At 43.8% G+C, this 12,028-nt stretch overlaps 1 protein-coding gene across 8 annotated transcripts in view; it reads right to left on the bottom strand.

The window, feature by feature from the left end:
- Nucleotides 1-12,028, bottom strand: part of PFKP (phosphofructokinase, platelet) — an 87,380-nt gene that overhangs the window by 64,231 nt on the left and 11,121 nt on the right. For all 8 annotated transcript variants that reach the window (XR_003094193.1, XM_025204678.1, XM_025204679.1 and 5 more), the window contains exon 2: nucleotides 11,529-11,602. Coding sequence is in view for 7 of the 8 variants with exons in the window: in XM_025204678.1 (XP_025060463.1) it covers nucleotides 11,529-11,602 (74 nt within the window). In the remaining variant the exon portion in view is untranslated. The remainder of the gene's footprint in view (nucleotides 1-11,528; nucleotides 11,603-12,028) is intronic.

The following is a 12,028-nucleotide window of genomic DNA, read 5'->3' as shown; positions in this document are numbered from 1 at the left end:
TGCATTCTGTTGTTTTCTGCCCATTTGTCCAACCTGTCCAGGTCTGCTTGTAGTTGTTCCCTGCCCCCCAGCATGTCCACTTCTCCCCACAGTTTTGTGTCATTCACAAACTTGGACAGAGTACACTTCACTTCCTCATCCAAGTCGCTGATGAAGACATTGAAGTGTATCGGTCCAAGGACCAAGCCCTGTGGGACTCCACTGCCCACACCCTTCCAGGTCGATACCGACCCATCCACGACTCTTCTCTGGGTATGACCCTCTAGCCAATTCGCCACCCACCGGACTGCGTAGTCATCCAAGTCACAGCCTCTTAACTTGTTCACCAGTATGGTGTGGGATACCGTATCGAAGGCCTTCCTGAAGTCTAAGTAAACAATGTCAACCCCTACTCCTGCGTCCAGGTGTTTTGTAACCTGGTCATAAAAAGAGACTAGATTACTCAGGCATGATCTACCTGCTACAAACCCGTGCTGGTTTCCCCTGAGCATAATTTGTCCTGCTGGGCTCTCGCAAATGTGAGCCTTGATAATTTTTTCAAAGACTTGAAAAGTCTGTCCGATTTTGAAATGCTGTTTTATATACTGGAGGATATTTACACTCAGCTTAGAATCCTATCCTCACATTCACATTTCCACTATTCCTTTGCGCTGAATAAATAGAAGACAGAAAATGACAGAATATAAGAAATTATACATATCTTATAAAATTAACACTGAACATTACATTATCACAATTTTTGCTGAGAGAAAATGCTGTAATTCTTAGATCTATATTATTCTGCTACCCAAAATACATTTCTATGGTACCCTACAAGCTGTCAAAAATTAATTTACAACCCATTTCTTTGTACCAGTCACTCAAATTTCATTCTTGGAGAAAAAAAAAAAATAGGCCTGAAAATTAAATTATTTTATCACTACTGTGTCATTCTAGTTACGCACAGTTGAAGTATCTAACACATGACATATGCTTAAGACCACATACAGACATTCAATTTCTCTTGGGAGAGTTGCTGCTCTCCCAGGAGAGACCGTTACTATACAGATGATTAGGATTTTTCTCCCAGAACAAGAATAGCCACTCCAGGAGAAAAAATAACCTGGAAACAACCAGGGTTAAATCACGTCTTGGGGAATTTCTCTCAGGAGACAAAATGTCTGTACTTGTTCTCTTTTGAGAGAAGCCATAGCACAGTTCTCCAGCATCCCAGGGTGCTATTCTCCTCCCCCCTCCCCCTCCGCTCCCAGGAGACAATTTGTTGCTTGCTGAACTCTGCTGCTCAAGCCAAGCAGGAAGCAAAATATGCTCTTCGGGGCGCCACATATGAATGTCTGTTCAGGGTCTTCAGGTAAGTTTTTGTACCAGGAAAACAAACCCAGGAGAATCCTTCCAGATCCTTTGATCACATATAAGCAACTTTAAACAGCTAAATCATGTATGATTAACAAATGTACCATACCAGAGGAAAAACCATGAGACAAAGTACATCTGGAAGACTATTCAAAGTTAAAATGGCTTACAAGCTAATTTAGGAATAGGTTATTACTGGGTCCTACACAGCTTTGGAAATGAGTAAAGCACAACCCATAGTACCTTCTGTAATGACAAGAAGCCTCTATCATTTCATTTAGGCACTGAGGGACAGCAGGAGCTGCATGCCAATGGTCTCTCTACAAGAAGGATGGAAGTTGGACATGAAGTGGATGGAGCTGTCTGGATGACAGCTGTTCATTGCCTTTGGCAATAAAAAAAATGCAGCATGTTCATCCCACTACAAAAATAATGAGTTCTGGTGCAATTATCTCAAAGGGCACCTCTGAGACACAATGCTTAAAAAATCCCTTCTTGAAGAGACCAAACTAGTTACTACTGCTTGCCCAAGGTTAAAACTAAAGATCCATTGTAGCTCTACTGTCTTTGTTTTTTCTTAAATCATTTCATCTTGCCAACTGGTGCATGCATGAGAGCCAGTTTACAAAAACTTGGAAGAACACAGAGTTCAAATTATAATTATGTCAATGGCAGACACACTATAAATAAACTTGGAATGACAAGAGCTTTGTATGAAACACTGTAGAAGAGTGATCAAATATAATGAAAGCTTTTGATAATAAAAAATGCTCTGATATTCTTTATTTATTTAAGCACTGACCACATGACATCTATTTTGTACTAGTTTCAGGTTTGTAAAGTGGGGTTTCATCTAGAAGTTAGTTTTTCCTAAAATGCTTCAAACCAACACAGGGCATGTCTACACGTCACCTTACAGTGGCGTAGCAACACACTATGTCGCCGTATAGCAGGGTACAGCAACACAACGATCACACGTCTACACATGATCGCCAGTTATGTCGCTGTAGCGGCACACTCCCCATGTATAGTGTACCGTGACAGCGACGAGTGGTGAAATCTACCTGTGCAGTAACAGCCCGTACTGTGCCATACTTTAGTACTTCCAAAAGGAAGTACTGAAGCATGGTCCCATAGCAACATCGCTGTAGACACGGCCAGTACCACAATTGCCACATTATTCTTAACTCTAATCACAGGACATCTATACATTTCAAAAGAAGCAGGAAGATGTGACTGAAAGGAAAACCTTATTCAGCTTCATAAGGAGGTTACTTAAACCTCCAAACACATTGGTGCAATAGGCACATGGAAAGAAAAAAAAAAAACTGGACTTCGGGGCTGTTACACTCCTTCCATGCTACATTCAACACTTTAGGGGTCATTACAGGATACATGCACCATGTGTTAACTGCACTTAAAATGCTAGCATCTTAGCATTCAAGCAGGCTAATACATGCTAAGTGCTCTCGCAACATAGTAGAGTTACACCTTTTCAAAGGAGGAGCATCTCCCAATCATATTAAACATCATGCATTGCCTTAACATGGGACTGCTTCTCAGAGTTAATATGATTGATTGCGATCCCAGGGGTGGAACCCACAACCAGCTCCAGCCCTAGGACCACACAGGAGTCTCTAACTGGCTCTGGTGAGATTCTAGGCCTGAGGCTGAAAACCAGGTGATTTTCAGGTCTCATGCCTAGGACCACACCGGATTCTTCAACTGGCTGAGGTGTGGTACTACAAACTATATTTGGATTATAGTAAGCATTAATATGAAAACGCTCAGAAAACTTACCAAATCTTATTAACGCTGACTATGATCTAAATCAGGTTTGTCTAACATAAGGCCCGCGGGCTGCCATGTGGCCCGCCAAGCCATTTTCTGTGGCCCGTGGTACTGCGACGGGAAACACCCTTTGTTCCCACCCTTTGTCCCTCCCCCAGTCCCTCAGCAGCTTCCTAATGGCTGCTGAAGGGCTAGGGAAGAGACAAGGTTCCCACACACACAGCGTCAGCTTGATGTTGCCGATGCGGTGTGGCTCCGCCCCTCCCCCCTCATTTCACGGTGTCCCTTCCTCGCCCCACCCCTCCTTTCGTCATTTGCATGCCAGCTCCTCCCCTCTCCCACAATGCAGGGTTTCCGTTCCTAGCCCTGCCCCCCCTTCATCTGCATACCAGCCCCACCCTGCGCCAGTGCCCACCGGCTGCGTGGGCTGGAGCAGATCGCATTGCAGTGGGCAGGCGGGTGCAGGGGGCGCAGATGCCGGCTCGGAGGAATGCTGCGGCCGGACCTATGGGAGATGCTGCTGCCACTGCTGCTGTGGCTGTCGGGGTGGGAAGCCGGTGCCGCTCCCACCTCCCTCATCCCCCCGTGCCTGCAGACATCACACTGGAGGTGATGAGTCATGGGCCCTGGGGAGGGAGGGACCCCTGCCGCTTGGGCTCGGGCTGCCCCAGGGGAAAGGAAGCAGGGGGGTGTCCCTGCACATCCCGCAACCCACTGTAGAGTCCCCACATATCCCCTTGACTGCTGAGCCCAGGTGCACAGATGTGGGAGCATCCTCGAGGCTGCCCATGTGGCAGGGAGGACACGGCAGGGTCAGGCAGCACCCCTTGACCCCTGTGCCCCCAGGCTGCGGCCGGACTGGACAGGCTGTGCGAGCACTCGCTCCTGCCGGCCCACTGGGTGATAAAAAGTTCATGATCCGGCCTCACATTCAAATCGGTTGGACACCCCTGATCTAAATATAACACATATGAAGTGTCCCAAGTAACAAGGCTCTTAGTAAGGACTCAGGCTGGGGTAGTAAAAGAGCGGAGGGTAGTAAAACACTGGAACAGGTTACCCAGAGGGGTTGTGGAATCTCTATCCTTGGAGGTTTTCAAGACCTGGCTAGACAAAGCCTTGGCTGGGATGATCTAGCTGAGGAGGGTCCTGCTTTGAGAAGGGGGTTGATTAGACTAGATGACCCCCTCAGATCCCTTCCAACTCTAATTTTCTACGATTCTATAGGGTTAGCCGTCTTGTAGTCTGGTAATCACTTGCTTTAGGGCTTCTTCTGGTCATCAGTTGGGAGCAGAAAAGAATTTCTTCCTACTGATGAATGCTACTGGCTCCTGGAGCCGAGCAGGTATTGAGACACTGGTCACAGCTAAGACAGTGTCTGACTGATGCTCCTGCCAATACTGAGAGATTTTTGCCTAGAGAATCTTGTTTTTCTGATCAGGATCATACCAATCTCCAAATGTGGTGTCAGGAAGGAATTTTACTCCTAGGTTTTGCTAGCATGTACATGAGGATTTCTGCCTTTCTCTGTAGTGTAGATCCTTTTCCTAAAATCTTCTGAACATACATCAATCAACTACTTCCCTATCACTGGAGTGAGATGACACTGGCACAGCCATCATTTCCCCTGCTGTTAGCTATGGTATGTTATGGGGTGATATTGGTGTTTCACATATCAAACCTTGTACTTGTGAGGGAAGGTCTGAAGTGAAAATTTTGAGCAATCCTTTGGTAAATGAACTGAACTGGACTCAGTGGCCCAGGAGGCCCCTTACAGTCCTATATTCCTAACTCTAATCAAAAGAGAAAGAGCAGAGTGCAGCCTCGGTTAGCCTGGCCTACAGTTGAGCATAGGGGTGATGATAATTAGCAGATACTCTGAGATCCATATGGAATAGTGTATACTTATAAATCTTGAGAAAAACCTCACCTCCTGTTCTCAATATCTAGGAGGAAAGCATATGAAAAATAATATACTGACCCCTTCCCTGGAATGGCATACCAGACTGTAGCTTTTTATTTATACAGTTATTCTCTTTTAATTAGTGGGCTCATCTGACAATTGCTAGTGCTCAGGAAAATAAAGAAACCATTTTACTGATTACAAAACACAGAATGATGGCCATAGTGGAAATTTTCCCATGGAGTTCTGCCAACATACACCCTCGTGCTAGCTGTTTGTGAAAAACTGCCAATCAACATGAATTATACAAAGTTCTGTAATTTAGGTACATGGGCAAGAATTCACTGGGGATTATGTTGTCCAGTCTTCTAGGCTAGGGACTGAAATTACACATAAACTGGTATAAGTGATTGGAAACCCGTTCAAATCTATAACACAACAGAAGCCCAGTGCGCACAACCTGGTTTCAAAATGGCCCAAAACACTTTAAGATAGATCTGGATTGATACAGTATCAGACTTTACTGATTTAGGCTAAATTGGTTTGCTGAACTTCTGTCCCAGATCCCCTGCAGATTCAAGTTAACTCACAGTCCCCCAGCATTCCAGGTTGCTTTGCACCTCCTCCTGCAACTCCTCAGCGCACAGGGTGGGAAGGCTAGCCTTGACCCAAGCTGTCTGCTCCAGGTGAGCAGGGAGGTGTTCTCTAGCACCCCCAGCTGCTGGCCTGGGCCACTGCAGGCATGTGGCTGCATTTCCAGAATCAAAAGTGAATGTCCGTTCACTTTCTCATAGGTTCAATCTGCACAGTTTAGACTAACTTGTGAAGATTGAAACGATTCAGGCTTGAGCTTTTTGACTGTCTGTACTTAGCCCTAAGGTATAGTCACTGAGTTATAAGGGTTTAAAATCCTCAGAACCTCTCACTATGTACTTTGCACAACTAATGCTTAATGAGCCTAAAATTTTTCACTTAATCCCAGTTAATGAATACAGAAATTTTACTTCTGGTATTCAGAAGTGAATTCCTGACCTAACCATTTGAAACAGTCTGGTGCTTTTAAATATATTTCCATCTCATACAGCTACAGCTCTATTCCTTTTTTCCCCTCCTTTTTCTTCTCTCACTTTCTCTAGCAGTTTGAGTTTCAAAGAACTATGAAATATATACTGAAATATGCACAGGCGCTAAAGTGTCAATGAAGTCATTAGAATTCTCAGATAATTCACCTGCATTTTGAAATGCCTTTTTTGAACATGGTCACTTTCAAAACTGTGCTTATTTAAAATGCTGTGTTCCATATTTAACAAAGGTTCCTAAATGCATAATTTACTGGACTATTAAAACCAAAAAGTGCTACAGATATGCAAAGGCACATTTTCCACTAGGAAACAATGTCATGACTGGGGCCTTTAAATTCTATTGTAATAACATATAATAGTAAAACCGGTTAATATTACTGCTCTTAGCATTTGTTTCCAAAGCACTGAAAATTATATATTAGTTGAATTCCGTTCCTTAAAAGCAACAGCATACATTTATGCATGCAGCTATGAAAGAAAAAGTGACTTCATATTTAAATTAAAAAAAAAAAAAAGACGATGTTGAGCCTCAACAATGTGGAGGCTACTTGCACTCCAGTGTTGAATGAGTTAGATTAAAAATAAATTCCTTTCCCACACTCACATCCCCTACTTAGAATGCGTCACAGGTCTATTTGTCCCAGATCTAGACAAATGTAAATGAGACAGTCTTTTTCTATGTAACGGAATCACTGCTCAACCCCACAGTGGTCACATTGTTTTTACATCAATATTCACCTCACAATTTCTGTATGGTCATGTCAGCAAATTGTAGCAACTTGCACATGATTATCTCCAATTCTCCTTTTGAGTTGAATTCTCTTAGAAAGCATTGGGAAAGCTACAAACTAAAAAACATCAGCCACTATCCATTTATGTGGATTAAATGGTCTAGTAAAAAAATACTTTGCATTTTCTTGCGAACATCTTGGAACAAGGTAGTCAAACAGAATATGTGGAAAAAAAAGTGAAGAAAGTTCTTTGAACAATTTTGCTGCAACAAACTATCCTAGAATGACTCTAACAGCATAACAATATTGACATAGCACCTTGCCTTGCTAACAGTTCCTGACCCTGGTAAGAAGTGGTGAAGTGCATTTTTTTGAATCACCAAATCGGATGGTTTGTTCTCCCACACAGCTATAAGGAAGTGGAAATGTTCTTCTAAAAGAGTGGATATAAGGACCAGTTACCTTACACTTTAAAGAGACTTGAACTAAATACTTACTTCCTACTTTTTTGTAAATAAGGTCAAGGTTCTACTCTCAGAAATGATGTTAGGGCTTTTGCACACCATGTCTTTATTGCTAAACCCTTTGGAGCAGGGAGAAAGGAGCTCAAATGGAACATGCATCTATCTCACTGATTTTCAGCTTTATTTTTGGCCTCTCCTTTTCACTATAGCCTAGAATGGGTCTAAAACAACACATACAAAAAGGGAACATCAACACAGCCCATACACACAGAAGCACCAGGATCAAGCTAGTACACAGGAATGTTAAGACACCTTTGGAAACTGATGTTTCAGTTGCACAGTGTAACTTTTGGTCACGGTTCAGGATCTGGCCGTAAGCCCTAAGAACCCAGCTTCTTGGTTCTTTCCTATTTGCCCTGTCATCTTGATGCAGGACCCAAATCTTTATTCACACCAGCTACTCCAACAAGTCATACAGTTGGGATTATAAACCAAACAGATGGGTTAATTTCCAAACAGGAATATATTATTAAAGGAATATATTAATATTATAGGAATATATATTTCCAAATGGGAATATATTTTATTTTATATATAAGTTACTCTAAATACTGGCTATGATAAATATAAAAATATAATATATTTTATAATTCTAATATTTTAAAAGCCTAAATCTGTCTGTCTGTCCATAATGCTTTATTCACACTCTGACTGGCTGTCTCAACAGCCAATCACAGTGCCCTACACAGACAGGGACACAGTGGAGCACAGCCACGACAGTGGAGACTAAGGGGCTGGAGGGGAAGTGGCAGGGGGAGGCAGGGAGCAGCCCTAGCCCTGGCCTGAGGCAGTGGGGCAACTCCCTAGCCCTGGTCCTGGCCCTGACCCAAAGCAGTGGGGGGGGGGGGAAACAGAGCAACATCTGTGATCTAATGAGTTCTTTAGCCAGTAGAATTGTGGGTAATTTTAGCTACTTTTTTAGCCCAAGAATAACCTTGTTTTGCAAACCATAATGTATTTACTTTAACAAGTCTGGCATCACAAATGTTGCTTTGTTTCCAAATAAAGGGCTGACATTTTCCTTACTTGCTTTAAAATCCAGTTTTGTTTTTAAAATTTTATGTCACATCATTTTTATATTTTAACACTTTTATATTTTATACTAGCAAATTGCCCATCAAGAATGGTGGGAGGGTGGGGCAGAGGCCTGCGTCCCTTCCCCACCCTTACCTGGGGTCCTGAGGGCCTCCCAGGGTCTGCGGCAGTGGCGATCCAGCCAGGCAATTGTGGCTTCGGCCGGCCAGGTTCTGGTTTTGAGTGGTGTGCGCTGCCCCTACATGCATTGCTCCCCCTTCTTTTGCACTGTGTCTCTTCCCTCCCCCTCTCCTTCCTGCCCCCCTCCCTCCCCTGTTCCCCATTAGATCAAAAAACAAACAAACCCCCAAACCAAAAATAAACCAACCCCCCCCCAAAAAAACCCTAGCTCTTGCAAAACAACTACAAAATAGCTGTGAGACAAAAGAATTTCTAGGTATTCTCAAATTAATGAGCACCCTAACTATTATGACACTATTTCTTATGGCAGCATGGTACAAAAGATTTTTGGAGTATTGTGTTCTGCTCATTTGCATTTCAATGCACTTTAAAGTTGCCTAGGTGATAAACTCCACAAACAAACTGATAAGAACATAAAAAGGGTAAATAACCATATTTAAAAACCGAACTTTGTTACATAATTGTAAAACAACAAATTGTATTTTCTGAAACTGCTATAACTATGTTTTATTTATATTATATAGGGCCCCCTTCAAATGTTACATTTATGTCGCGTTTTAGATGTTAACAGCAGCATAAACAGTAGGGACATCTATATACATGCTCCAGGGTGGGGGTGGGGGGGGAGTGCTCTAATTAGAGTGGGTCTGAAAGCCACTCTAATTAAAGTGGCCACAGTATCACATGCATTCAGGGTACCACGCTTCAAAATGGCAGAAGGGGCACTCTAACTAAAGCTTGTTCAACAAGCTTTACTTAAAGCACCTCCGCCACCATTCTGAAACATACGGACGGTGAATACACATGACATGGATGATACTGGAACGTGCTAATTAGCACACCCCAGCAGACTCGCAGCAGTTAAGTACTAATTAGCATGCGTCAGAGCAGAGGTCAGTCACGTGTACAGGTTCCCCAAGGGTGCTACGTAGGCACCCAATTTAAAGCACCTTAAATGGCAAACCATCCATAAAAATGTTCCACATACAACGTAGATAAGTTTTATGACTGGTTTGCATGGCACCTTAAATGAACCACATGACATGTCCAGGGCCACCCTCAGGCTTATGCTTACAATCATCTGATAGTTAGTCCTGGCCCTAAAATGCACCAGGGTTTCAAACCAGCCACAAAGTAGTCTGGGGGCTGGTGCCAACATTAAGCAGATTGTTGGTCCTTGCCCCAGGATTGCACTGGGTCTTGTTCGGCTGCAAGCAGCCAGCTTTCAACTTGCCAGGGCAGGGGGAGCTCAGAATCATGAGCCTGGATTAGGATTACCATACACACTCTCTTTGAGTCCTCTGATCTCTGTCCAGGCAGTTTTTTGGAATCTGAACAAATGTATGGGATTTTACTTTGTTCCACTGGTGGGAGCTGGGGAAAGACAACTGGAGGCACGAAGCACCACGTGTGTCTGCACACACCTAAGCAGCTGAATGCACGTAGGTCTGTGGGAGACGCAGGCTGAAGGGTTGAGGTTGGGGCGAAGTGCCAGCCCCTCCAGTGGGGGAAGGGGCAGGGGAGGAGGGCCCTTTGAGGGCAGCAGGGAACTCCATGCCCAGGCCGACAGCACAGGGGCTAGTGCCCGTGCTCACTGGGGCGGGGTGGCCAGGAGACACTGCCTGGGGAACAGGGGTCAGGGGGCTGTGGCCAGGCCGCCTGGCACAGTGCAAGAGCCCCAGCCACAGGCCTCCCCTCCTCTTCCCTCCAGCCCGCACTGGGACCAGATATTTTCTGCTACTGCCCACATGAATTGCAGTCGCTGCACTCCAGTCTGGTCAGGATGGGGGCAGCTGGGGCCCCCTCTGGCAGGGCTCGGGGGAGTAGGGGGCTGTGGGCTGGGAGTGCGGGGTAGATTGGGACTGAGGATCAGCAGCACAGCCTGGGGGCACAAGGGATTGTGGGTTGGGAGTGAGGGGAAGCAGCAGGAATGAGAGCTATGGGTTGGAGTGAGGTGTCCCCCAACAGGTGTCCTCTTTTTTGGAACTGGAAATATGGTAACCCTACCCTGGATGCCCTCCCATGCACTGGCAATTAGTAAGAGTGATACTGGGATCTGATCCTGATCCCAAAGTCATGCTGCCTGCCATGCACATATGACATAGCAGGAGGTGTGACTCTTGAGAGTGGGAAACCAGATCCCATGGTGCCTTTAAATGAATGTGTGCTAGGGACAACAGTGAAATCAGCTCTAGTTAGGAAAAATGTCATACCACATTTTAACCTAAACCAAAGGTTTATTTTGCCCATTAAACCTCTAAACTTAGACACTTTCAAATTTCCAGGACCCATGTGTAGGACACTTCACACGTATACACTCATCAACTGCTGCTAAAAAATTCTGGTGCTTAAAGAAAAATGAAAGGCCTTCTGCTTTTGCAGGCTATCAACACATCTCCTTAACATGTGAAAAAAAAATAGTCCAGTGATTACAGCACCAGTTTGGCACTCTCCTTGTCACTGACCCTTCCCCTTCCCCTTCCTCCTCCCCCGCCCCCCCACACTGCCCTCCCAAGTTCCCCATCTTCAAAATGGGTTTAATCACATTTCTCCAGCTTGCAAGAATGTTCTGAGGACAAATATTTAAAAACTTGAGGCCCTTCTACTCAGTAATAGACAAGCCATGTAGCATAACAGACACAGATAAATAAGCCATTGCTGAGCCCAATTCCATCCTCTGTGATGGAGAAGCTCTCAGTATTTCCAAGCTCTGACGATGTATGGAAACCAAGACCAAGAACCAGGAGTCAAACTTCATAAACTAATTAAAAAAACAAAACAAAACACACTATCTCCTGGAAGTTACAAGGTAAATCACAGATTATAATTACAAGCAACAACATCAACATTACACCTTTAAACTCCATATGAAGTTTCTGCAACAAGATGCAAACATATTCAGAAGTTAAAAGAAAGTATAAAAACTAACCTCATACACAAAATACACTTTGGCTTCTACATAGATTCCCATGCGCACTACTGCACGTACTGCTGCATTCATACCTAGGAAGAGAAAGTAAATTCATGTTGTTACTAAATTTGGTAACTACCCAGGTTTTCTATTAACTTGAAATATCTTTGTCAATAAAAACAAACTAAAACAAAGATTAGGAAACTACAACTTGTTTCTAAATGGGGAAAAATATTGTCAAATATTTCAGAGAAACCTAAATACTGACAATGCAGTTAGCCCTTGAATGTGAAGAGGACAGAGTTATTTGCTCCATTACCCTAAGTACATGGACACTCATTAGCCAATCAAATTGATATGATCAGAACAGACAACTAAAAGCATAAGGCTGGTGCAACCTCTTATCATTTGCAAGTGCATGGCATACACTTCATTAAAATTCGGTCCCTGCTCCCCTTTGCTCAAAAGGAAATTGAAAAAAAAAAAAACCTGTGCCATATCTAAGTCATGTTACTTCA

Source organism: Alligator sinensis, unplaced genomic scaffold (assembly GCF_000455745.1).
Source record: "Alligator sinensis unplaced genomic scaffold, ASM45574v1 scaffold43_1, whole genome shotgun sequence".
In the NCBI taxonomy this organism is placed as follows: Eukaryota; Metazoa; Chordata; order Crocodylia; family Alligatoridae; genus Alligator; species Alligator sinensis.
The sequence above is the reverse complement of the archived record's forward strand: the minus strand, read 5'-3'. Positions and strand labels throughout refer to the sequence as shown.